This window comes from Haemorhous mexicanus, chromosome 14, assembly GCF_027477595.1.
Source record: "Haemorhous mexicanus isolate bHaeMex1 chromosome 14, bHaeMex1.pri, whole genome shotgun sequence".
NCBI classification, from domain to species: Eukaryota; Metazoa; Chordata; class Aves; order Passeriformes; family Fringillidae; genus Haemorhous; species Haemorhous mexicanus.
Window position 1 is genome coordinate 10,915,001 of NC_082354.1, and position 27,975 is coordinate 10,942,975.

The 27,975-nt window shown below is 42.0% G+C and overlaps 1 protein-coding gene across 2 annotated transcripts in view; it reads left to right on the forward strand.

The window, feature by feature from the left end:
- Positions 1-27,975, forward strand: part of TENM1 (teneurin transmembrane protein 1) — a 232,666-nt gene that overhangs the window by 188,190 nt on the left and 16,501 nt on the right. For both annotated transcript variants that reach the window (XM_059858916.1, XM_059858917.1), the window contains 4 exons: positions 14,255-14,621; positions 16,411-16,921; positions 21,962-22,134; positions 24,408-24,643. In XM_059858916.1, the coding sequence (XP_059714899.1) occupies positions 14,255-14,621; positions 16,411-16,921; positions 21,962-22,134; positions 24,408-24,643 (1,287 nt within the window). The remainder of the gene's footprint in view (positions 1-14,254; positions 14,622-16,410; positions 16,922-21,961; positions 22,135-24,407; positions 24,644-27,975) is intronic.

The window sequence follows — 27,975 nt, forward strand, 5'->3', positions numbered from 1 at the left end:
CTCTAATTACTTTGATCTCATACTTCATTGGGGGGCTTTTAATCTGAATTTAAAAGGAAAGGGACACTCAGTTGAACTGTTTGTATGGTACGCCAGCATTCTCAGTACTGTTTCATCCTGTTCAGAACTTGTGTGACTTTTCTTCTCTGCACAGATCATTTCAGTGTTCTTCAATTAGTTATTAGAGCAAACCTAAGGAAAATGGCTCTTCAGAGCTATGCATGTGAATATCTATGTGGATGTGCTCAACACTCACTGTTGGTGCCAGGAGCTCAGCAGACACCTACATGGTCATGAGCCACAACAGGACTGCCAAGGGAAGGGACTTGGATGGAGAGAGAAAGAAAAGAGATGGGATCATCATTCAGTTTCACTGCTGATGGCTTTGGGCTGGATCCTTGTCTAGACCAGAGGCCTCTCTAGATTGTTTTTTATCTCTCATGTACACGCTCTCTTTGTGTTTGCACATCCTCAGGGTACACTGATATTTTTTAGCTAGTTTATTGATAGCAGCTGAGAGCACATTGTGTGGGTATGTGTCTGTCTGTCTGTGTCTGTCAGTATTCTCCTCCTCACAGTAAATTAAAAGCTTGGGCCAACTTCAAACAAATTTGTAGAGAAACACCCACCTTCAAAGCAATTAAATTCCTACATGTTCCATAAAAATATTAATCCAGCTGCAGGACAGAAACCTAAAGTGGCCTTTCAAAAGGAAATATTGCAGCATAAGCTTTCTTTTATTAAACTCCAGAGATTCTACTCAGGATGTAATAAATGCCCCATTCACAGGAAAACTTCATTTCGCGCTTGGACCTTATTAAACTCCCAAGCCAGTCAGCCATGCGACAGAAGTCCTTAGGAAACCAGACTTCATCAGATCCAGTGTTCTTGGAAGTTATATTGACGTTGTGGGAGTTTTTGTGTGAAAGTAAAAACACTACAGCTCATCTTGAGTGATAAGCTTTGCTGTTCTGCCTCCAATGCTACAGTGAAAGCTGAGGAGAAAATTAGCAGATATTTCTACCATCTTGCAATTTCATCCTCTATCTTTCCTCCCATGAGAAATATGTGGGCTGAATTTCCACTGCTCCAAACCACAAGTCATTTATATCTGTGTGAGTGGCTGCAGGTATTATTTGGGAGCTGTTTAAACCAATCTCGAGCACAGTCACTGCAAATACAGAGTCCAAACATTTGCAAGTCAACAGAAAATGAATCCCAAGAGCTTTTTCTTTGCCTGTAACCATGGTCTTGTTCTCGTGCTTATGTCAGTCCCACTAGGCAGGAGTCTGTGCCAAAGCAATAGCTCCGACCTGATTGATGGTGTTAATAACTGTCACTGCCGTGTTCCAAAATGAAAGGTCTGGTTTGAAGACTTCTTCTTGACATTTGCACTTCATCAGCCTTTGTTCAGCACTTCTCCACGTGAGGGAACCATCTATATTGTGTTGCCTCACATAAACTTCAGTGACACTGCAAAATGTTTTGCTCCCTTATAAAAATGTGACAGTGTTACTTACGTAGGCAATTTGCTTGCACAGGTCAAATTAAAAGGCAGAATTCTAGAACAGGGTTTAAAGGGGACCATGCGTGGCAGGAATGTTGTGTCCTGGACAGCCTGCTTTGAATGATGGAGAAGAGGGGAGAGGGTAATAAGTGATGCTGTTGATGACCTACTTGAAATAGTGAAGCGAGACAGACTGCTGGGAAGCAGGAATGAAGATGAGCAGAATTGCGCGAAAATGTATTCTATATCTCAAAAATGCAAACGCTGACATTGCTCCCGCAGTCACGAGTGCTGCAGGCGCTCCCCAGCAGCATCTGCACAGGCACAATATGCTTCAGTGGCATTGTGGAAGCCTTTTGAGCAGAACAAAAAGCTCCCAGGACATGGTGACCTCGCTTGAAAGCAGCAATGAGGGTCTGCTCATCGGAGCAAGCACAGCCTGAACAGAACTTTCAGTGGGTACGTTTGGAGGAAGGAAAGAAAAATGTGAAAGACAAAAATATGATCTGATGACCGGGTGAGAGCAGGGGAAGCGAGCTGCCAGCACAAAGCCAAATTGATTCTAGGCTGAAGTACTTCTAAGCCAGGTTGAGAGTAAAAAATTGCAGAGCAACTGGGAAGATTATATTAATTAGTATTGTAGGTCAGAACACACACTATTCCTTTAGGTATTTCTCTACATACCTGACATTATTAACTGCATTCTCGTAAAAGCAGGAAGAAAAGGCATCTTTTAACATTAGATGAACAATATTCTAATTGTGCCATCAGAAAGGGACAACTGTGTTTTTACTGTAGCAAAGTATTGCAGAACTGCTCCTGTTCTTCCTTTCCTTTTAGTTCTCTACCTGGGTCTTTTGATACATTATTCTAGCTGTGAGTAATTAATGCAGCATAAATATTCCGAGTTGCTGAACAAAGGCACACAAAGCAGAAATAACAATTTATAGACCCTTTTATTTTACTTGTGGTCTTCCCTTACAGAAGACTTCCAGAGTTTTTTCTTTTTAGAAAAGAACTCTATTCTTTTTTCTGGGTCTTGCTGGATGAAGGAGCCCACAAGGCTTTTTTTTTTTTTTTTTTTTCCAAAATAAAGTCTTCTTGTTCTCTGGTTCTTTTTACTCTACTGCTTAATTTCATGTTCTTTCTTCTCTGGCTTTGCTGGAGTGGAAGTCGTGGCCCCAGCAAAGTCAGCAACTGTTTTGCCACTGACTTCAGTGGAAGCAGGACTTCACCAAGCTTAATTGAAAGGGTAGTGAGAGGTGAGTGTGCAGTAAGGAGCAGCTGTATCTCACAAGAAAGTATGTGCTTCTGAGAAATAGACCAGAACAGGTCTTCACTGAGGCATTTTTAAACCTTTTCAAAAATGAGGTGTCCCTCCAATTAATTAATTGTTACTCTTCAGAAACTGTAAGTCTATACAAAGTCATTCCAGCCATAATAGCATATGCAGGAGCAAGCAGTCACTAGCATCCATGCTTCGAAGCAAAACCAAGCTGAAAGCCTTTTTAAAAAAGGATCTTCAGGTATAAGGGCAAATATCTTTTCCCAGGGGTACAGGATCAGCTAAGTAGCCTCTCTTCAACAGAAGCTGAGAGAAAAGAGGCTCATAGGATTAGAACCTCAGGTGAAAAAAAGTCTGAGAGCTCATAAATCAAACTTGGAGGTGTACAATGTCATTTTTTAAATATCAGACAGAAAGCAGGCTGGTTTCATCAGAACTAATTTATATTCCAATCAAATTATTCTATCACTGAATTTTAAATTAGTCATAGACACAAGATAGCATCTGATGAAGTCATACTGCAATTTCTCCCTTAAAGCCCAAATATTCTGTTTGTATTGAGCACCTGCAAAACAGCAATTTATTTCAATTTTCTGCCATAAATAATCCATTATGACTAAAAGACTATGTACATTTTAATGAACTCTTCCAGCATTTGCATCCTTTCCTCTGATAGTTGAGACAGTGTTAGACACCTGATGGGGAAGTGAAGGAGACCTCTGCTCATGACTTCCCTCTTACTTCCTGCTACACAGACACAGCTTTAAATACTTTTTTCAAAAATTTGTTTCTAATAAGCAACTGCAAGAAGGAAAAATCTTCTGTAAGAATTGAATGGCTGGTGAGAAGGAAGCAGCTCAGCCCTGAGTCCAGGTGCTCTCAGATGCATCCTTCCAACTAGAAGAAACCTCCACGCTCACCGAACTCTGCCTGCCATTGCACATCACCATCCACCAGCTCATCCAAGCTGCCTTACCACCCCCAGACTTTCTCCAGCTCACCCACCACTTGTGTCACACAGCCCAGCTCCACAAACTCCTGACTCTGTCCAAGCCATCTGGAGAATGGGTTCCCAGATGAAAAGCCTGCCTTATTTTGGGCTCTCCTGTCAGGCTTTCATGAGCAACCAACTTCTCTCAAAGCTCCACCTTTTATTTCATGTGTACAAGTAGCCTTTGATTATCTCTCTTATCTAAATCTGGTTTCAGTATGATGGAGTAAAGTGGATCAGTTATTTTTGGCAGAAAAATATTATCTCTGCTGTGTTGAATTGCACTGCAGAAAATGTCTGGTACAACTTTGTCATAGACTGGTGGGAGTCTGCAGTGTGTTGAGATACATTGGTTACTACATCTGTCTTTTTTTCATCTGTCACAGAGACATAATGCACAAAGGTAAGCATGAAGGAGATACTGGCACCTAATCTATTATCTATATATGCATATTTGACTGTGTCTGTATACATGCAGGGGTATGTGGTTTCTCCCTACACTGCAGAGCTGCCATAACTAATCAGATAGTGAAAGCTGGTCCCTGCCCTCCTGGGCTCCAAGCCCCAAGTCAGTCTGCTGGGAAGAGAATGTGGGTGTTGAAGGGAACATGCAGAGCCAAGCCAAGCAGGCAGTGTCCCTCCTTTTGTTTTAAGCCAGTGGTTCATCCCCATCCACCAGCAAGGTTTGCCTGTGATTTAAGAAACAGCTATTTTGATGGAGGCAATTCCTACTTTAGCCATGTTTTTTAAAATTGTCAGGACTAGAACTGTGTGCATGTTGCTGTCCTCCTCTCACCAAGCAGTCCTTCACATATTTATGGGCCAAAGGACCTCCCACAGATGTAACAGGTTTTTTGTGTTATGACGTGAATAACAATAATGACTGAGCTCTGTGTGGAGCTGTCTTTACTGCCTCTGTTCCAAACCTTTGCATGCTGTATTCTGGTTTGGCCATTTGGAAATGTTGCACAGTTGTTTTTTAGAGAGGGGGCCAGGGGAGTGACAAGCAAATGGGTTGTCACAAGTCTGGAGTTTGAGGGCAGCAGGCACCAGAGGTGGTCTGTCCTGCAGAGATGTCACACGCTGCAGGGATAGAAACTCTTGCATTGGCTTGGTCAGAGTAAGTACCATGGCAGGAGCTGCAGCCTGGGCAGTGACAGCTAAGAATGCCTGATTTCACCTCTCCACGTTACCATGTTTGCTGCAGCATCTTTTCTTCCATTGGCTGTGCCAAGGAAAAAATAATGAAAAGACACTGTATCAGTGGAGGGAAAAAATGGCAAATGTCAGGCCAGAAATGAGTTCTACCCATTTGTAGTGTGCCACACAGAGGGTGTTGTTAAAGCTGTGCATGATGGAGTTCAGGTCACAGAGAGCTGCAAACAGAATGATAGATGTTTTATACAGTATGTTTCTCTGACAATAGCACATTTACAAACAAATTAGTTAAAAATGTCTGAAGGACATTCAGCTTTTATAAACTGGGCCTCATCTCCTGCTGATAGCTTCCTTTGGGATGAGTGTGGCATGCAAAATGATACACTGCCTTGGAGAATAAATTTACAAAGTTTAGCAATGTAGGTCACATTGCAGGAAATCATAAATGTCTGAACATCACTCAATAGCCATTCAATCAACTGCTCAAAGCAAAATGGGAAACTGAACAGTGTGGAGTTGTCTCTTGTGAGAGCTAGGCAAAGTAAAACCTTTTAGGTCCTCCATCCATATGTACTACATCTTTACTCCTTTTTTCTTGCCACTTCAGAATTAAAATTCTTTGTCCATATCAACAGTGACAATAAAAACAATGTGATTTTTGCTATTGTAACTGTAAGCTATAAGTGTGTTGGCTGGCTCACAAAAGGTGTGCCAAAAATTTAGGGAATCAGAAGAGTTCAAATGCTTGAAACTTGTATAAGTAGTCTAGTCCTAAGAAACTAATTTCATTGTGAATTTTTCTTTCTATGCTTTCAGTCAGCCTGAAGGATTTATGGTATTTGCTTCATTTTTTTGTATTTGGTTTGAAGAAATAAGGAAGATATTTTAAAAGAACATTTCTAGACCTAGCACTTGCTAGGGATTCCTTCAGCATTCTGGGTCTAGAAACTGCTGGAAGCCTGAGATCCAAATATTTGGATCTCACAACTAGAGATGTTGAGAGTCATTCTGAAGGCATCTAGGACTTCTTAAGGTATGCAGCCTTTCTGGATCTACAGCTTATGGAGCAGGGGAATCCATGGCTTCTGGAGCACGGCTAGAGAGCCACTGGATCTTTCTCCCAGAGTAGTTTGGAAGCCTTTTAGAGCTTTTTCTTAGAGCCTGCCTGGCATTTCTGTGGAGCCCTTTGAGCCTTTCTAGGCCTGAAGCCATGCTATGTCTTTCTAGATCTAGAACTCAGCGACTGAAAATCAAAAACTATTTATTGATCTGATTAGGAACCCGTTGTGAAACTATTTTCAGGTGCACTTTTAAAATCACTTTTCTAGAGCATTTTTGGAAGGCAAGAAAAGAGAATGCTTCTCCTTCTATGTCCAAGTTAACCTACCACAGGCTTGAGATATGTTATTCAGTCAAGTGGTATTTATTGAATTTTGCTTAAAAAGCTTCAGTCCTAAACATTATCCTTGTAAGCTGTTCTGGCACAGTCTGACAATGCATATCCAAATATGCATCACAGCAGTAACCAAAGCCCTGAACTGACAGAAATTTAAAGCAGAGTGCCTTGCTTACAGTCTCAGACTGAATCAAACATTCTCCAGTGCATTTTCTTGCATTTAATCAATACAAAAGCTCACACCAAAGGGTTGCTGCACAGAATGCTGTTGTCTTGTTTGTTGTGCAAAATGCAAGGTGCCTTTTTTTTCTGTTAGCTGTTTGAAGGCTTACAGCAGTATGTGTTTGCTTTCTGTTTTCTGAGCACCACAGCTAGTTTGTTTGCATTCATTTTCCTCAGTTGAGAGGCCTATTGTGTAAATACTTGTGAAAGATTAGTTGTAGAAAATCATCTGGTGATAACAATTGATCTTGGTGCTAATTTCTGTAAAAGTAACAACTCAAATTACTTCTGTTGGTTTTTCTGCCTACCATTTTTGTATCTATGAGGGTAAAAATGTATAATTTAAAGATAATCATGAAACTTTTCTGTAGCTGTTTTGGTTTAACTCTGCTAAAATTTAGTCAATAATTAGTTCACTCATTTAAAAATGGGTTTTAAAAAGCTATTACTGCTGAATTGCCTAACATTGTAGGAATTTGCCATAGAAGATGCCCTGCCATAAGCATGAATTTCAGGATAGCTGTTTTTCCCACCCTGTTTTCTTTCCCTTGCAGAAGTTCTATTTGCGAGTTTAACTCTTAAGGGAAGGCTTAAACCAGAGAAGTGAATTTGTATTTTCTTGTGAAAGCTGTGGAGTTGGCATTTGTTCTGATCCTTGTGGGAATGTGTTTCACAGTCCTGAGCTGGCTGAGGAGCAGTTTTGGCTCCCACATCTCAACTGGAAACCTCCTGGCAGCAGCTCCTCATCCTTCTCTTCCCCCAGTCCCGCTTTCTGCCCATCCCTGGAGTTAAAGGAGCTCTGCCCTGAGGAGCAGAGCTGCTCTCAGAGGTCGAGATCCTGCAGAGGCAGGCAGTTTCCTGGGCACAAATCTGCAGGAAGCTTTGATTTCAAGAATTTAATTTAAATTTTCATTATGAGTTTCATTCAGAATTCAGGGAAGAGTGAGTATTTAGGTGCTATATTCACAGTGGCTGGTGTTGCTGAAAGGCAGGGGGTTTGCCTTTTTCAGTTTTGGAAATTTCATTTTATGTATCCTTTCATCCTCTCAGTTTTCAGGCCAGATGCTTTTATGAACCTCAGCAGTTATTGGAAACAAAAGACACAACAACATGCTAGCTCCAGCCCCTCACTGTTCTCAAACAGCTCTTAATTACTGTCTCAATTAAAGCTTTTCCAGATACTCCTTTCCCTTATCTGCATTGGCAGCACACTGGCGTTCTGTATCCAGAACTTCTGAGCCCAGAACAGAGAGATGAAGCCAAAACTCAAGATTTATGCAACCCCATTTTGTGCCATCTTGTCTGACAAGCCCCAGGACCTGGAGCTGTGAGTTACAAAGTGAGGCAGAATGGAGCCAGTCCTGTTATTAGCTAGATTTCCACCTGGTCCCATTCCCTCCTTTTGGCTGTGCAAATTACCTGCAGCAGCATGTTTGGAGGACATCTATTCCCACTCCAGCACTGGAGACATGTTTGGGTTAGATTCAAATTCATGGTCTATTTTGAGATGTTTTAATTGAAGAGTCTAAGATTCCTCCTCTCAGAGGTACCAGTCTGTTCTAAATACTTCATAAATTCCTTCTGGGCATTGAACAAAGTGTTCCTTTCATAGCCTGTGTAAACCATGGGTACCATGTTTAAGCAGACTTAAATGGCTTAGCAATCTAAGTCCCATTGATTTTTATAGTCAGTGTGCTTGTGTGACACTGGATAATATTCCCTCCATTGTTAAATGAGGACGATTTGAAAACTGTCCCCATAGAAATCAACTTTTCCTATTGATTTACGAGACCCCAGATACAGTCTTGAAGTTGTGAAGCAGTAAAAAATAACAAGAAATTATGAAACAAGAAGAGAGCTGGGAAATGAGAGCACAGCAGGTCTTGTGGCAAGCAAAGACAGGCAGTGAAAACTGTTGAAGTGGTGCTTTTCCTTCACACTCCTGCAGCAGGTCCCTCATCAGCTGGAAATAATTGACAGCAAAAGCAGGTTGGCAAGGAGATTCTCTGAGCCAAAATCCTGGAGAACTGGTGGCCTCAGACCTCTGAGGTGCATCTTTAAATGTGCCACAGCTGCTTTCCCAGCCCATGGTAGAAAACAGCAGCCATTAGGCTGTAAAACTCATTTATTTGGGTTTTTCACTGGGAACCAGTGAGTGCAGAGAGCAACATATGTGAAGTTTAGGGCAGGGACAGCCACAGCTGAGCTGTAAAATTCTGGATTTTATGCTATGCAGCATGAGAAGCAGGAGGCACAAAGGCTCCTCCAGCGTGGGATGAGGCTGTAATCCCAGCACAGGGAAGGGTTCCCCAGTGTCAAACCACAGGACCCGAATTGTGTTCTGTGTGCCATGAAGAAAGGAGCAGAGCTGATGAGGGGAGCTGACAGTGTCAGTGTCAACAAAAGGAAGAGCCCAGAGTGAGAGCAAACTGACTGAAAAATGATGAAAAAAATATCTATGATTGTCAATGGGAAAAAAATAGAGAGAAATATATGTAGTGAGACATCCTGTGAAGAGTTCAGGGAAGCAGAACCAGTCTCCTTCAGCTTGTACACTACCAGCTCACTCCTAATGGCCTGCCTGTGGGAGTCCTTCCTTGGAACCACTTCTCTCCCAGGAGGTAGGAGAAAGAAGGGTTTAGGCAGGAAGAGAGAAAAATGTTATTTAGAAGGACATTGTGGTGAGTAAAAGGATTTGGAAGCAGCATTTGAAGTGAGTATCAATAGGACCCATGGGAATGGCATGAAGCTGTGTCAGGAGAGATGTAGGTTGGCTATTAGGAAAGTGTTCTTCACTCAGAGGGTGGTCAGGCTCTAGAACAGGAAAGTGTTACAGCACCAAGCCTGAGAGAGTTCAAGGAGTGTTTGGGCCATGTCCTCAGGCACATGGTCTGATTTTTGGGGCTGTGCTCTGCAGAGTCAGGAGTTGGACTCAATACATGCAGCTCCATCCCTGTCAGGATATTCTATGACTTCTATGACTCTTAAGATAGATAAAAGGTAATTTAAAAAGGAAGTTAGCAGCAAAAGAGAAATACAGAAGAGGCCATGAGCAGGTCTGCAAGTGCATGTCACAGAGCTGAAGAAAGGCAGAGCTAGCATAAACAGAAGTGCTTGAAGCTGAGTAGCACAGATAGGAAGTAATCCATCAGTCAGGACTATCAGAAAAATTTTGGCATGAATTTCATGCTGTTACATGAAATTGAATCAAAATAAACAAGCAATGCATGGCAAGGAATCAAAGCAATGGTGAAGCCTTTCTAGGGATTTATGCAGCTTCTTTCAATCCATGATAAATGAAACTTATCCCAGTGAAATTTACCCCCACAACCAAACAGTTAAGCTCTTGAAACTGGCATTTGCAGACAAGGATAATTTTTTCACTCTTTGCTTGTCTTACTTTGAGATGAACAGTATAAATTGTTTGATATGATTTGTTTAAAACAGTACCAAAAATGGCTCAGCCACATGCAAAATGTGCAGAAAGTTTTATCCTTATGTCCAAAACCAAAAGTGAAGCAGTGTTCTTCACAAACTAAGCCTGTGTGTACACCTGCAGGCATGTATGGTTGAGTATATGTGTGGACTCCTAGCAGTGCCATTGAGCAAAAAACTCGTGTTATTTAATTTAGTTGTCAAGTTTTGCTGTGGGGGATGGAGTGGGTTTGTGAGGCAAGGTTTGCTTTAGCAGGGGGTCCCAGGGATGGCTTCTGTGAGAAGCCCCCATGTCCAGTGGATCCAAGGCTGGCCAAGGCATTAGCAGCAGGGGTAACACCTCGGGGATAATGTGTCTAAGAAAGAGAAAAAAACCTCCTCAAGAGAGAGGAGTGGGAAATGTGAGAGGAACAGCTCTGCAGCCACCCAGGTCAGTGAAGAAGGAGGAGGAGATGCTTCAGGTGCTGGAGCAGAGATTCCTTTGCAGCCTGGGTTGCAGCCCATGGTGAGATCTCCCAGTGAAAATTCATTGAAACTAAAGCCACCTCAGTGCACTTTGTGTTTTCCAGAACACTTGACATGAAAAAATGCATTAGAAAGCCAGACTGGTGGGTGTTAATTTTGCACTTCTCAAACCAGAGATGGATTATTAGATGTAGCTGGAGTCTTTATGCTAACAGTTAAATGCTGAATTCCCAGAAAAGCTGACATGTTAATACTTACATGCAAAAAGTCTCATTGCTCTAGGGTTCACTTGTTTTGTCAGTGATTTCTGTTGCATATACTCAGTCTCCTGTGAACCAAGCCAGAATTGTCACCTGAAAATTTCAGTCTGTGATGAATAAACAAACCCTGGCTGGTTGTTTATAATGGGATAATCAGCAATGCCGTTTTTGGTCAGTGCTCTAAAAAAAAAAAAAGTTTCACTGAATATAAGAAAAAATGCTTGGAATTGGCCCAATTTTGAGTTTCAAAAAATATATACATATATGGAAAAGGACTTTATTACAATGACTTGAGAAGTACTGCTCCAAATGTAAAGTTATATTAACTGATTTAATATTCTACTCTAACTGAGGTTTTGGCTGGAAAAACTTTGTAGTAGGCACAGTGGTATCAGATGAAAATCGAGGTGCTTCTCTGTAATATGTTTATTACCTTTGAGTGAAGCACAACTGATGGTTTGGTCACAGGAGCTGCCAGAGGGCAGCTTGCTTTAACGAGAAGTAAACAACCAGTGACTTTTCAAGGTAACAGGGAACCTGAGGGTGCAGTTACACTTCAGCTTAAGCTGATTTAGGTGATTAGTTTTTTACCAGCAAACTGTCCTGAGCCTGCTCTCTGTAGGAAGACATAAACTGGCCTTGCTGCTGGGGACTGCACTGGGAGAAGGGAGGGAGTGGGACAGCAGCAGTCCCATCTCACACCACTTTAAGATGTCCTGAAGGCTAATCCTGACAAGAACAGTGCAGATTTCTTCTAAATCTCTGAAATTCTTGTTCAGATTAGGAATGCTGAGTGATTTGTGTATGTTTGATTTTATTTGGACTATTTCACCTTTTTCCCCCCTCCAGTTTCACCAGCATAAGCTTGCAGTGTGCAGCAGCTGGTTTTTATGCTGCAATCTCCAGACAGGTGTTTGCTACCTTCAGTATTTCAGAGGAAATTTAACCATGGATGCATCCATGACTGCTTTAAACTGCAGAAGGGAAGCTGCAGGAATAACCTTCAGTTAGCTTTGCAGAGCAGAGAGCTGGGCAGCAGTTCTGGTGTAGTAACAAAAATTGTTTGGATGTTTCCAACTAAAATTTTATTTATTTTTATCTCACTGCAGCTATTTTTACAGATGTGAGCAGTATGAAAGCAAATATGCTTGCAGTTAACAGCTGTTAAGCTTTAGGCACATTGTTTTGAGTGACATGTGCAGCTGCATAAGAGTTTCTTCTATTTCAGTAAACCAAATCTGCCTCAAATAAACCAGAGGAAAAGTTTGCTAGGCCCAAACCAGTCCCTGTTTATCTGCAGGACACCAGACATACCTTCACAGTGGGAGGAAGTCACATTATTTGCTGGGTGAAGGCAGTGTAGCTGGTCCAAAAAAGAAAACCAGCTATCAAAACATGGCAGGTGCTTGGCAAGGTCATTATGGTAAAATAGATGGTTTTGTCCCAGATTTTTAATTGTGAATAATCTAGTTGCAGATAATCAAAGATTATTTTTGCAGCAGTGCCATCTGTGGAGGCCCTAAAGTTGAAGGTGTCTATTTGCCATTAAAACTAATCCATCTCCTTTGGTAGAAAAAGCAATTATTCTGCATTAAAAGGTGCATTGCAAATGTGGTTTTTTCCAAGCTTCTTGGAGAAAGCCATGTAGAGATTTTTCTGTTAAGTGAAGAGCTTTATTTGGTGTCCCAGTGAGCTCTCAGCTGAAGCAAGAGCTAACAGTGGTGTGCAAACCAGCCTCAGAGCAGTGGGTGGAACCCAGGCAGTCACACATGCACAGAAATTAGCACTGCTATGGGAGGAATCTGTTTCCAACTGCTTCACCACATTTAGCATCATTTGGAAGGACTCCACCACCTGGTTCAGAAGAAATCTTGAGCCCAAGAGCATTAGTCTTAATGCCAGTTATGCTGCCTGGTCAAAAGGCCTGGGCACAAGCAGGAATGGGATTGCTCTGTGAACCTTTGTAATGGTGTGGTACCCACACAGGATGAGGCACAGCAGCCACAGTGCCCTCACATTATTAAAGCATCACTTACCAAACCAGCAATGCACTTCTGGAAAGGAGATTATTCAGGAATTACTGCTGCTTGAGAAAGGGAGAGACTTGGCCTCCAGCCTGGTAGCTGAGCTGACCCCAGGCAGGCAGGTGGGCAGTGATGGCCACACACTCCAGCATATGGCATTGCTCAGTGCTGAGCATTGTGGTAGCATCAGCAGTCTCTGCATTCATAATGCTTTTAATTAGCACCATGGAAAAATGAGCAAAACCAGCATCAAAGTGAGAATAAGTGAAATAGTAAAAGCTTCTGTGACATATAAAGCATATCAAGCAGTTACATTTTAGGCTGGTAATTATTGTCTTCTGATGATTGAAATATTTGGACCTGAAAAATTCCACTCAGATAAAAGCAGCCATCTCTTCATGAAGGATAACAAGTAAAGCATCCTGAGACAGACTTAAATATGATCTCTTGCAATCTCAGGGGCTCAGTTGTTTTCTGACCTTTCCAGAGACAACCTGGAGTCCAAATCCTCCACTGGCATGAGCTGGGGAGAGGGACCAGCCTGCTCTGTTGTTGTTTCCCAGTTCAGCAATCCTGCAATGCCTTTCTCAGCAGAGGGGGTTTGAAGCTCTGGCCAGCACATGCTGTAATCAGCAGCCTGTGTGCTGGTTGCCTTTCAGGTGGACAGGGAGCCCCACTTTTAATTTGAAGCATGTTTAATTCCTCCAGATCACAGTGCAAAAGGTATCAGATGAGTGAGGTTATTCTTCAGCTATTTCCTCCAGCTTGGTTTGAAACTTCCTTTGGTCAGCACTCTCACCTGCACGGAGAAAGGCAAAAAGCTACCCTTAAATATGACAAATGTACTTAGTCCGTGACTGAAATAATGAATTCACAAAGCAAAATCATTATCAATAATTAAGCTTGGCTGCATTATCATACAAAGTAAGAAATATTGGTGTATTATTTTGCTACAAAGAATTAAGCTTGTATTTCTTGTGGCATATAAGTCTTATAAACATTTCTTGCTTGGTAAATAACAGTGGAAATGTGTCCTACTCTTCTGGTATGTCATTTTCCTTTTGTGCTAACAGGCTATTAAAGTGTTACAACATTGACAACCTCTCTCTGTTCTCTACTCTGCAAGCATTGACTGCAACCTTGAAACAATAACATTCAGACCTAAAAAATTTTCTGGCTGATGTGGCATGACTTGAAGTGTGTGTTTTTATTTGCTTGACTGCATAGGTGTAATAAAGTTCCCGCTTTAATGGACTTGTGCAAATACCTCTCAGAAGGTGCTAAATTACTTTTCAAATCAAATTTTGTTCCACACTGGAGTGGGACCTCAGAAAAGAGTATGCTTGTTGAAATTTGTTCCAGACCTAATTAAAGGTACTGGAGAATCAGTGCTGTGAGAATCTGCCAGGCCTCTTGATGCTGTGATCAGAGATGGTTAAATGAAACTGCCGTACTGCCCTAATCATTCTTCTTCCCTTTTTTCCCTGCTCTCCCCTTAACGTATTTCCCAGGTGCGGTTAGAGTGGCCAACAGACCTGACGGTGAACCCTCTGGACAACTCCCTGTATGTCCTGGACAACAACATCGTCCTGCAGATCTCCGAGAGCCGGCGCGTGCGGATCATCGCGGGGCGCCCCATTCACTGCCAGGTGCCCGGCATCGACCACTTCCTGGTGAGCAAGGTGGCCATCCACTCCACCCTGGAGTCCGCCAGGGCCATCGCCGTGTCCCACAGCGGCGTCCTCTACATCGCGGAGACCGACGAGAGGAAAATCAACCGCATCCAGCAGGTCACCACCAACGGGGAAATTTCCGTCCTTGCCGGAGCCCCGTCAGATTGTGACTGCAAGATTGATCCTAATTGTGATTGTTTTTCAGGTAAGGAGATGCTTTTTATTTCCTGTCTGTCATCTGTTGGGGTTCTCTGATAAAGCTGCAGATCAGCAAAGTAACAAGGGGAGGGAGAGACAAGCAGTGATTGGGTTTCCTTGGAAAGCCCAAAACCTTATCAGCAGATCTTCAGGAATTTAATCTGTTCACTTCTGCGATGTGAGTCTTCCGTTGCCACTGGAGGAACTTCAGGATGGTCCTAGCTTTTTCTCTTTTGATACAGTGATTAAACACTCTTCAGAATTACTTCCAGGTCTGCCTTGCTGTGTCATTTGTCAAAGCTGCATTTGCCCCTGTTGTAGGTGGTACCAAATTGTACTGGAACAGGCAGCTACTGGAACAGGCAGCCCTGCTCAGCAAGACGAGTACCAAGGGGTTTCATATCAACTGCAAAACACCAGCTTATGCCTTCTCATCACTCATGGCATATTGCACCACCAGAAAAATGGTGCAAACATGTGCAGAATTCCTTTTTCCATGTGTGTTTTAAACTGGAGTTAGTTCCAGGCCTGCAGTGCACTGCTGGACATTCTCAGCACCACAGCCGCTCTCCCCTGCATGCACCAAAACAAAGTCTGGCTGTTTTATTTCATAAAAACATAATGGGACAAAGGGCAGCATTCCCATACAGAGGGGTGCAGTATGGTGCCATCTTGTCATCTCTAAGAACCGCCATGTTCAGCTCCATAATAATGTCATCATTACTCTTAAGCCTCTCATTTCAAGTAACAGGTTAATTACTGACAAGAAAACATTAAGTATGTCAAGAACAGAGAGGAAAAAAATGCAAATGGTCTTCCACAGAAGGTGGGTTACTGACCCAGCATTGTGATGATGATCAAAGGCTGCTGTGCAATGCCAAGTGCTGCCAGCTTTAGTGGTGGCTGCAGGAGACCAGTGAGGAACAGAATCCTGGAGAGGATTCCTTTTGAGGAAAACTATCTCAGTGCTGAAAAATGAAAAAAACTGTGGCATATATAATGATTGTGCCAGCCTGCTTTGGTGAAAGGCAGGGTCAGCTTGGGAGAAAGATCCACTGATTTTTCCATTTCCAAGGAAGCATAGGGTGTGCTCAAACACTTCAGGAATTTCATGTGTCAGTCAGGAGAAGTAGAGCAATACACACAGTAATGTGGTTTTCCTTAAGAGTGAGGTTTAATATGCTTTCTTGCTATTTACAGGAAGTCCTGCTCATGTAAACTCATTTTGATAGACACATACAGACCATGATAATGGAAAAATCCTTTTGAAACCTTAAATGACACAAATCAAGTAAATTGTCAAGAGATATTGAAAGGGATTGTTTCTCAAGGCACTTTTTGGCTACTGTGCTGATTTTGTTTTCCTGCAGTGTTGAGTTTTTAATAAGGATAAACTAATCTTTCTTTCAGTGTCATTTTAGCTGAATTACTGAGTTTTATTTTCTTTTTGTTTACAACACAATTCTAGTTTAACAACATGCCAACAGACAGTAAGTAGGGAACAAAACTTCAGGTATCACGGTCTTTTCTTTCACAATTCTGCAGTAAAGCTTTTCAGAACAGCAGGGTTTGGGACTCAGCAGAAATGCTGTGAATTAGATAATTTATATTCCTGTTGTCTTCGCTGAGACTAATTTAGAATTGCACCAACCTTAGATAATAGGGATTTAATTAGTTGGAAGAGGATATTGTTTTATTGACCTGTAAATGATACTGCAGAGAAGCAGCGTGTCAGGCTTAGAGGATCAGCTTAACAAGGGCATTGGAGATTGCTAAAATTACCATTTCTCCTCCAGGTGATGGCGGGTATGCCAAAGATGCAAAGCTGAAAGCACCTTCCTCCCTGGCGGTGTCTCCCGACGACACGCTGTACGTGGCAGACCTGGGCAACGTGCGCATCCGCGCCGTGAGCCGCAACAGGGCTCACCTCAGCGACTCCAGCCTGTACGAGATCGCCTCGCCCGCCGACCAGGAGCTCTACCAGTTCACCATCAACGGCACCCACCTGCACACGCTCAACCTCATCACCAGGGACTACATCTACAACTTCTCCTACAGCGGCGACGGGGACGTGGCCACCATCACCAGCAGCAACGGGAACTCGGTGCACATCCGCAGGGACACCAGCGGGCTGCCCCTCTGGGTGGTGGTGCCGGGGGGCCAGGTCTACTGGCTCACCATAAGCAGCAATGGGGTTCTGAAAAGGGTCTATGCCCAAGGCTACAACCTGGCCCTGATGACATATCCTGGGAACACGGGGCTTTTAGCAACCAAGAGTGATGAGAACGGATGGACGACTGTGTATGAGTAAGTCCACGACATTAAATGCCTGGTGCAAGGAGCCCTGTTTTATGAGGACTGAAACTTGTATATGAGCACTAAAACTTTCTTAGTCAGTTCTAGCCATTTAAAAAGACACCCTGCTACTAACACTGTGTGAGACAGGACAAGCAGTGCTGTTGCACAAGCTTTTAGAATGAAGCACTGCTGTTTCTTAGGTGCCTAAACCTGTCATATGTAAAATCTCTGTGCACAGTGCCTGTTAAGTGCAGCAGAAATTGCCTGAAATTACACTTCATTTGCACTTTCTTGTTATGAATCTGTTTCTTTAAATGAAAGTATGAGAATTTTTTTTTTTTTTTTGTAGCTTAAGTGGTACAGGCAAGTTGTGATATGAATCAGGAATTTGCAAAATTCCTGCAGAAGGCAAAAAGTGGAAAATTAGCATATTCATCAGAGAATGGGGTGTTGCAAAGGAAATTGAGAATCTCAGTGGAAGGAATATCCAAAGACAAGAGTGAGCTTGTCTCTACCAGCAGGGGAGGAAGATATTCAATAATAGCAAAAGGATATGTAATAGCAAAAAGGCTGATGTATATAAGGGGAGTAGGAAAGGCTTCATAAACAAGACCATTGACAGAACTTCTAAAAAGCAAGACAAGATAATTAAAGATGGAGTCAGGACATCCCAGTCTGGTCCCAGAAAAAGAACAACCCAAGAGAAAGTTGCCTTGTATCAGGGTTTCTCATTATTTGTAATTAATTGTCATAATCCCTGTCTGAGCATGCAACAAGGGCTGGATGGAAATCCTGTCCCTAGTTCAGAGTCCTTAAGGAGGCTAATAGTACCTATTTTCTGTGGAGCATAGGAGTTTGTGGTCAAAAACTAAAATGAAACCCATCTAGGTGAGATTGGAACAAAAAACATATGGATAAAAAGTGAGTTACTGCCTGAGTCACCTGGAGAGGCAGTTGAGTCCCTGTCATTACAGGTTTTTAGAATTATAATTTCTTGAGATGAAAGTAGGATAAAAGCAGAAAAAATGCTGCCTAGTGTGTGAGGGTTTTTATTCAACAGGATATTTCTTCATCCTGTTCTTTATTATTCTGCCAAAGACTAAATTAATTGGGTGGGCATAAGTATAAGCCATTAGAGAGGGCCTTTTTTACTGTGCCTGGGAAAACAAAAGCATACAGGATCTTCCTTGTTCAGTTATCATTACCAAACATCTGTCAATGGAAATTTCAACTCTCTTGCAACAACACAAGCTCTCTGATACCCTGGTGCTGTTCAAACACTGATCAGAGTCACCTATTATAAACAGAACTGGCTGTAAATGTATGTATGCTTCTTTTTAATAATTTCAGTGCTGAGAGTTGGGCATTTATATCCCCACTTGGTGATGATGTCAGTCCAGACCATGGACCAATGACACTTTCAAAGAGCCTTTACAGTAACTCCAAGCCATGTCTATTAAAATGCTGAACAGCAGGCCTTGTAGCAGGGCCTTGATTGTTAGAGCATGGGAGAGCAGATTATTTTTAGTCATGTGCCTTTCAGTCCTGGCATTCTTACTCTGTCCCACTGACATTGAGCATAAACCATTTCACACTATTGCTCTTGCTGTACTATTGCTCGTTCCTCTTTTTAATGTAGGGCTCAAGTGCTGAAAGATCCTTTAAAGGACTTTACCTGCTTGCAAGTGCCTCTTGCAGTATGTAGTATAGATTTATTCATTAAATACCTGTGCCTTCAGAAGATTTATATGATGTATATGATTAACACAAAGAAATTTTGCTAAATTAAACAGTTTGACATACTTTCCCAGCTTTAACTACAGGCTGAGTAGCACTGTCCTCACCAGTGCTTTGAGTTATCCAGGCTTTGCATGGCCACACACTCCTGCCAGCCTACATCAGTCAGGGAAAATTACCAGAATTGCAGCTTTAGCATTACAAAAACAGCAACAAAATTAAATAATGTCAATTACATAAAAGCATGTCATTAATATTTATATCCAATCCAATATATTAAGTCATTTTCATAATACATTACAAATTCCTCAATGACTGAAATGCAGAATGTCACTTGATCCTCTCCAGTCAGGGAGACAGGGGGCTGTAATCACCTCTGTGCTGAATAGTTGAGCTTTCAGGAGGTGCTGCTCACCTGCTGCCATGAATAGGTCATGGGCTGTGATGGCCTTGGTCATCTTTTACCCAGATACTGTTGTCCAGGGAGTCACATTCTGTACTGACAGCCAATTTCAGTTTTAAAATTAGAAATTTTTGAAGGGTTTATATGAATTGCTTGTGAGCCCTATGAGAATGTAGCATTGGAACTAAGAGCAACTTTCAAATTGTTTGAAATCATCTTCAGTGCTTAAACTAGATTTGCATTCACATCCAAAAGTTCAACCTGTGGCACTGTCAAGCTGAAATAGGGATGAGTTAGTTTAACAACACATATCACACAGACTTGGGAATATGAGCAAAGATAATGACCTGTTCAGAACATCTACCTTTATGTCAGATTCATTCACAGAGGGAAATTATGAAGAGGTAGAAAACCACCCACAAAAGTACTTGTCATCCATCTACTCTAATCTGATGGAATTGAAGTGCTGAAAGAGCTCTTGCATACAATTATAGCTAATGTACAATTTTAAGTCATCTAGATTTCTTTTAATATTGTGTCATTAAAGCTGTAAAAGGGGAGGGGAAGCACTGGTCCTCTATTAAATCAAGGACAAGAAAACACCTGCAAGAAACAACTCTCTCTGAAAAAATTAATTAGACTGCTTTCCCTTTGAAATGATATAACTCTTAACTGTGCTACACATAGAAATGCAAATGGGTTGTGAAGCAATATCCCCATGTGTGCATTTCAAATACTAGTGAGCACTTCCTCATGTGAGTACTGAAATCAATGCAATTATTTGCATGATTAAATGGTCACTGACATGATTAACAGTGGCATAACTGAGCCCCAAATTAACATTAAGAAATATGTCATGATTCCACCCCTATTAGTATGGGTAGGACATTGCAGGAGCTGAGTCCCAGTGTGCTGCTGTTCATCATGTGGAAGGTGACAGAACCTGTCCTCAGAGGGCTGAGTTTCTTGGAGCAATCTGGAAGGGAAAAAAAGCCCTTTGGATGATCATGGTGTGGAATCAATACTGAAACACTGTTCTGCATGTCCTCCTTGAAGTCAGTGGGACCAGAGAGACCTCTGGCAGGTGCTGGGTCTCATTACGAGTCAGCACCTCTCTGGCCAGCCAGCCAGGAGCAGTTCATCCCATTTTCAGCTAGGCAGGGAGTTTTGTATTTCAGCAGCTGCACTATCAGCAGCCAAACTGGATCCTTAGTGAAGATGGATCCCGTGTCTTGAACACAAGTACATTGCAATAAACCAGCTGTATTTGCACTTTAAAAATGCAGTTTTGGGGGATTTTCTGTGGTACAGTAGCAAATCCAAATAACCTACCAGGCTGTCACACCTGTTTGATCAAGCAGTAAATGAAATATAACTGCCTGATGTTCGTGGAGTTTTCTAATGATGAAAAGTAGTGATCTGAGTCAATTTTAGTCCCTGCCTGTGGCTCCCAGGCACAGAAACAGCATAAGGGGAGAATGTAAATAAGTCACACAATATATATAAGGGCAGTGAGAGGTGAAAAGGAGAGAGATTTTTTTTAATTTAACATTTGATTAATTTTAAGTTATTTGTCAAAAAAAACCCACAAGATGGTCACTAGTTCATTCTCTAGTGTTTGTTTGGAAAAGAATAGCAACTCTATTTTTTTTTTTTCTATTGGAGAGAAGACAAAAAAATCCTGATATTTTTTCACCAATACTTCTTGTGACATATAGATTTTGTCTGACTAATTAGGGGCAACTAAAGATCCTAGAGAAATTATGCCAATACCTGAAAGGGAAGAACAAAGCCAGATCATTTGCTGATGTGAATGGGAAGAGCTTCATTGCCAACAGTGCAGTTTGCCAGCTGATGTACTGGTTTGGTCTGTGAGAGGAGACAACTAATAAAACATGAAAACTTAATTATGCTTTCATACCTGCACAATAAGTTTCTATTTTATGAAGATGAGTTGGTTTTGCTCATGCAAATACTCTGCAATATCAGTGAGTTGTCTTAGGTGAATAAAAACATGTCAGCATCAATAAGATTTTTCAGATGTGAAGCATTATTATGAAACCATATCAAGCACCAGGCGTGGTCTGTGCTGGTTTCTGTGTGAACCATCAGAAAGAAGAAATATGTTAATAGAACTGAAATGACCTGTTAGAAATGCTGTTCCAGAGCTCTGGAATTAATTATTGACTTTTTGGTAACATGGCCTGATTCACAATCAAGCACCTTGAGCTACAAGAATTTCTTTAGCACTGATGAAGTTTAGGTGAACTGAAATGTAGTGCTCTAGATTCTAGGAGAGAAGCTCCTGCTGATTTAAGTAGACCCATGGGAAACAAAACACAAGAGCAAAACCCATGTAGGCAACTTATTTCCTGCAGATTTCAGTCGACTTTTATCACTGTTGTTACGCTTTAGGTCCCCTTTTTGCATTCACCACTCATATTATGTGCTTCACACATCTGTGACAAAAGGCAGCTTTTAAGTGTTGCAGAGGGTAAGAACTGGTTTTATTTAATCTTATGGGTAGGAAAATGCCGTTTCAGGGGTGAGTCGGATGCCTGGCCACCGAGTGACCTCCAGTGGCCTTGCTCCTGCATGGCAGCCCTCTGGGGGAAGCCCCAGCCAGCCGTGAGCAGCACAGAAACCTCTGCAGAGGCTGAGTGATGTAGGTAGCCTCTCATAGCATTCCCAGTTGTATCTCATCCAGCACCACTGAAAAAGAACCCTTGCAGGAATTCAGACTAGGTACTGAGTGCATTTTGAGTGACTAAGTGGACCAATTCTTGCCTTTTTACTTACTGCACGGTGTTGACAGCACTTCCTACTTCTTTCACTATATTTTCTGCTTTTAGGAGTATCTACATGACAACAGGGGTGTATTTTGATGGCTCTTTAACATCATTTTGCAGGTATGACTCTGATGGCCACCTGACCAACGCAACCTTCCCGACAGGGGAAGTCAGCAGCTTCCACAGCGATGTTGAAAAACTGACACGAGTGGAACTTGATACTTCAAACAGGGAGAATGTGATCACAGCCACAAACTTCTCAGCTACCTCTACAATATATACTTTAAAACAAGGTAATAAAAGCATTTCTGTTATTTCTTCCCTAATCACTAGACATGACTGCCTTCTTTACTGTTGGCCAGAAAAAAAGAAAAAAAAAAAAAAAACACATTAGAACGAGTTCATTTGTTTCTTCCTTGTTCCAGCACCAACAGCTACAATTCTGCTGGCTACCAGTTAGAAACAAGCCACAAGTGAATTCTTCCTCTCCTAGAAGAATTCCATGGATAAAACCTAATTATTGAAATGTCTGATGTCTCCAGGCTTTACATGCTACTTTCTGCTTCAGTATTTGGAGGACTTGCACTAACCTGTAAAACACTGAGCTTTGTTATTCTAAGAAGTACTTCCCAGAAGAATGACAGGTTCCACTGACATTTTAGCACTGAAATGCCTTCCTTGGCCAATACTGTGTATTCTTTCTGGTAGCTCTGTGACCTGGTGGCAGCACTTGTAGGAAGGGGGAGAATGTGGCCCACCTCTGCTAGTGGCTACCTCAGGGATTAGATTTTGACTCAACCCCTGTAGACACCACAGTATTTCCCTGGTAATATCATATATCTCAAAACCCCTGCTTTCTGTCCAATAGAAGTGTGCCAGTGTCCTCCAGCAGATTTTGCAGATTTATCACCAGAGTTCTGGGTTTACATAGTTTAATCGATCTGAGGTCTTTTGTCCTTGTTGGTTTTTTTTTTTTTTTGTCAGTGTATTGCTCAGGCTTTCAGAGAGTAGGTGCTGGGAAATAGGTCTCTGATGTCTTTCCAGGTCTGCTGTAGAAAAGCTTTGTCACTGAGCACATTACAGAAGTTCTTTCTCTCAAGTTTTGATCTATAAGAAGAAACCAGGAAGAACTCACCTCACAAGCTACCCATGCATTCCTCTTTACTATTGTGTGGTAGAGACAGCACTGCATAGATAGAAATAATTATATTGTTCTGTCACCTGCCAAGCTTTGTCCAAGTGACTCCATCTGCTCTCTGCACCGTCTGCTGCCTGATCTGTCTGTCCTTAAATCTGAAACTCTTCAAAGTTGTTAAATTATCAAAGTCTGTCTCAGGAAAGCGCTTGCACACAACAGGCAGTGCCAGAAATTACCAGCTCTAGTGATTATTGTATTTGTCTCATAAATTCATATAATTTACATGTTTACATATCTCTGACAAACTAGCACTAAGCACCCTGTGAACAGCTAGTCAGGTGGGGTATCCTTATATCCAATTATCCTTACTTTCTGGCATACCCTACTATTTTTCTTGTATCTACATCTCAAGAGCTGGACCAGTTCAGTTACTTCCATGTGGACTGGCTTAAAAAAAAATGATGCTTTGGGTACTCCCTATCTGGAGTGAGTTCAGTCTCACTGTAAGGGTAAAACTTTTGTTTTGTATGTTAGCACTAAACTCAGGCTCATGTTGGAGCCCCCCTGGCAGCTGAGCTGCAGGATCCTCCATATCCCAGCCTGAGCAGATGCCAGTGTGGCACAGCACTGCCTGCAGAGGAGGAATTACACTGCCCAGGCAAGGGAAAGGAGCTCCAGTGTCTGTTGCCTTCATATACTCTCAGTGGAGACCTGCTCTGGACCCTCCACATGCTTCTGGTAGTTCTGGGGAGAAGAGGGAGGCTGTGCTGGGTCACCCCAGCTCCCTTAACAGCCCTCTGTGGCACAGTCCTGAGCCTCTGGAGCTGCTCACTGTGCCACCACTGCTGATCCATTCATTTTTCTGGCCACAGTCACTTCCCAGTTGTTCTCTTGCACCAAGCCTCAGCCTTGTGGCTCATCATCCCTGTGCCTCAGCCCAGGGTCCTGCTGCTAATGGGGAAGAGGATGAGCCTTTTGTACAGTGACACAGGGAAAAGGGACAGAATGGGAGACTGGCTGTCATCCTGGATATCTGGGAACCATCTTTCTTGTTTGACCTCAGATACTCTTGCAGTTGTTCAAGCAGTACGTTTTCCTGTCGGGATCTGCAAAATGCTAAATCATCACAGTATCAGTGGTCAGTACTCAGCTTATGGTTTTACATACTTTTAAGCTAAAAGCAAAAGTTCTTTATTCCTGCTGCAGGAAACCTTCACAGTGGAAATCATCAGGCCAAATGTAATAAAAAGTTCTTCAGACTTGGGAAGGCCTGGAGGTTACAGCTTGCACAACTCACACTGTGCTTGGGGCTCAGCTGTCTGTAACCTCCCTGGGTTACAGACTGAGCCCTGTTGTGCCTAAAAATTGGTTTCTAAATCTGGAGATCTGCACTTCTCTCTGATCCCTGATTTTTATTGTTTTTGGCAGACAACACCCAGAACATCTACCGGATCAGCCCGGATGGGTCCCTGCGAGTCACCTTTGCCAGCGGAATGGAAATCACGCTGAACACAGAGCCTCACATTCTAGCAGGGGTTGTCAGCCCCACGCTAGGGAAGTGCAATATCTCCCTTCCTGGGGAGCATAACTCAAATCTCATTGAATGGAGGCAAAGGAGGGAGCAGACCAAAGGCAATATCTCTACATTTGAGAGAAGGCTAAGGGTAAGGCTTCCTCTTGTGTAAGTGCAGTGTTCCCTTTGAAAGTCGTGGAAGTAAAATCATGTTGAAATGTTACACTTCATAAGAATGAAAATTTTGTATCAGTGGTGGGCCCCAGCCATGAATTTCAAAACCAAACTCCTCTGACAGTCTCAGGGATGTTTGATCTCTGTTTGATTTTGATTGTAAGATTTGACCTCAAGACATAATTAGTTCTTTTCTTCCCATTCTTTTTCAACTAAGAACTTAATTATGGCTTTGTAAGAAGCTGTGAGTAAAGGACAGTGCATAGTTACTCTGGCACCACAGCAAAGTTGGAGCCACATTTTGCCTCTCTCAGATCTATCAACCCTTTTTCTTCTGGGAGAGCTGAGGGGTGCCAGCTGCTGCCCAGGGCAGAGGCTCTTGCAGGACACACTTTGGGTGTCTTTCCTTGGACTCAGAGTGATGTAGAGCCTCCCTGTGTATCCAGACAGGCTGTGTATTAATTCTGCCCTCTGCCACATGCTCTGAAACCCCCAACTCCCTCTGGCTGGGTTACACCACAGCTCCAAGAAAGACTTGCTTTAGCATTGCATCGTTGGTTTATTTTTACCTGTGAGTACAATGACAGATGGACAACATTTAGCATTTAATTACATAACACCATGGCTCAAAGAGATTGCTACTTTGCTAAACAGGTTTTTTATTAAATCAGTTCTGGTTTTCACATGAATACCACTTAAAATGCCTGTACCAATAGTACAACTGGGAATTTTTGCCTTAAAAATATTGTGTTATTGACTAACCTTTCTGGATAGGAATTATGTCTGAAGGTACACCTGTTAGCTCTGAAAATATAGAGATGGTTATTAAAATCCCTGGATTGTCAAAACCACCAAAATCAAAACCATCTCATTTTGATTATGAGATACTATAGATTTTTTTTTTAAGTGTACCATCTGTTTGCTTTTGAACTGCTCAATCAAAAATGCAAGACTTGGAAGATCTGGCCAGACTGGGTACTGTCTGTAAAACACCTGTTTGAATGGGCATTGTTCAGATTTGACAGTCACAGTTACTTTTTAGGATCTTGCAAGCAAAAGCTTCTTTTAGTTCTTCTTGCCCACCTCCTGCCTCCTTCCTCTCTAAATTAGTTTGAGGCCTCCTAGCCCTGTCTGGGGAGGTAGCTAAACTTGGCACTGTGACAAACATGTGAAGATGGCAGGATCCAAACTGTGGCTTGCTTGGCTCGTGCTGCCTATTCAGTTGGAGGCTTTCTGTGTGACTTTGTGCTTAAATAACATTATGGCACATTTTTCTACAAGAATCTAATGTAAAAAGATGGTGAACAGAAAGGATGTAGTCAGTCATCTATTCTGCTTACATTGCCAGGCTCTGGTTGTTCATCACAATTCTGTTTAATACAACTACTTCATCTTGCAGAGTTTCTCCATTATGCAGTTCGTATTTTCTATTGTTGAAATTGACTGCAATTTCTTTTGCATTTTCACTTGTGTCTATGTGATCTTTAACACTGCCTGGCAAAAAAAAAAAAAAAAAAAAAAGGAAATTCACGAATTGGTCAGGATTAAATGCATCCTGTCTGGAGGCATAAGATATTAATTGAAAGATTGCAATACTGAAGGTATCCAGAGGTCAGCTGATTGACCTGCCTTTGGAATAAGCTGTTGGTGGACAAAACCACTCATGTATTCCTTCTCCTCCCCCTTCTCTTCCATCCAGAGAGAGAATGGAAGGTGAAAGACAAGCATAAGAATAATTTCAGTATGCTGATGCCTTTTACTCTTTGTCCTTCTAAAAGTATGCACTAACAACACAGCCCTTGAACATTGCATTGTTATTTCTGTAAGCTGTGTCTCTTTATACCTACCCAAGATCAAGAGGACTTGGGAATTGTCCCTGCCTGCTCAGAAGGACAAGCCAGCTGCCTGTATTGCAGTCCTGACTGTCCTGACTCCCTTGGCTGTACTGAGCTCTAGGGCTGCTGTTCTGAGAGCTGTCAGGGAACCTGCTGGGATAGCACAGGTTCCTCTGAAAGGAGGATTTTAGAGTGAAAAGGAGGAGAAATGTTAGAATCATAGAATCATTTATGTTTGAAAAGACCTCTAAGATCATCAAGTCCAATTGTGTTCTGCACAAAGGAGACACCATGTAAATAGGCACAAGAGAAAGGGACAGAGGGACTGCTGAGGCTGGTAAGACCATGAACAAGGACTTTGGAGAATAGCAGAAATATCTGAATCCTGGAGTTCATCTTTAGCACTGAGATGCCTGCATGGTGTGCTGGTGGAACGGAGAGTCAGTGGAGATGGAAGGAGCTGGAACACTAGAGCAAAGGAATGTACCCAGAGACAGCTCTCTTTTCTTGGTGATTATAGGAAATGCAGCACAGCAGGAACAAAAGTACCATCCTAGAGTGTCTTTGAAACAGTATATCAAATAATGAAATGGATTTAGGGCTTGGACAGATCCTTGAGTACTGCTGGGAAAAAAAAATAGTATCATTGAAAGTCATTATGCTAGATGAGATTCTGGACAGATCTTCTGAAAACTTTTAGTGAGTTATATTTTTAAAATAAAGTATTTAAACACTTAATATGCCATGCCTGGCACAATAGGAAGTGTGTTAGAAAGCTTGCAATGTAGGGCAGAAAGAACTGAAAATACATGTAAAGAAAAGCTCTGGGGACTGGAGCAGTTCTCAATGGAAATGAACAGACTTGCAGGAGCCCTCAGTTAAAGAAAAAAACCCAGCACAATGGAAGAGTTTTCTAAGAGAGAAAAAATAGCATAGAAATGAGGTATAAAGATGTTACTTAGAAATCAGTCCTGATACCATCAGTGAAACAAATGGCTTTGACTGCTAAAAGGTATAAATTAGAAGGCAGGTAGCTGGGGATGAGATAAAGGATGACCTACTTGAAGAGAAGAAAGAGAATAAAGCTTTTCCTTATCTGCCTGGTCCTAAATTTTTTAATTCTAATAGCAATTAGCAACCATCTTGAAAGCATGTGACTCTGTTAGTGTTATTTCCAGTTTTGGAAAGAGGCCACTGTTAGCATGTTCTGAATAATGCTGGAAATACTGGGTTTTAAAAGGCTGGATTTCTGCATGGTGTGAATTCCCTGCTCTGGAGATGGGACAGAAGTAAGTTAACTGAAATGCTGGAGCAGTCATCTAACTTTATCTCAAGGTCTAAATCAATGTGGGAAACAGAAATTAACCACAAGTTTCCTTCAAGTGAAGAACTGCTTGCCCCAGCACTTCCTGAACATATATAAAACAGTCTGTGGGCATGTATGCATTTTATATTAATAATAAATCTATGTACA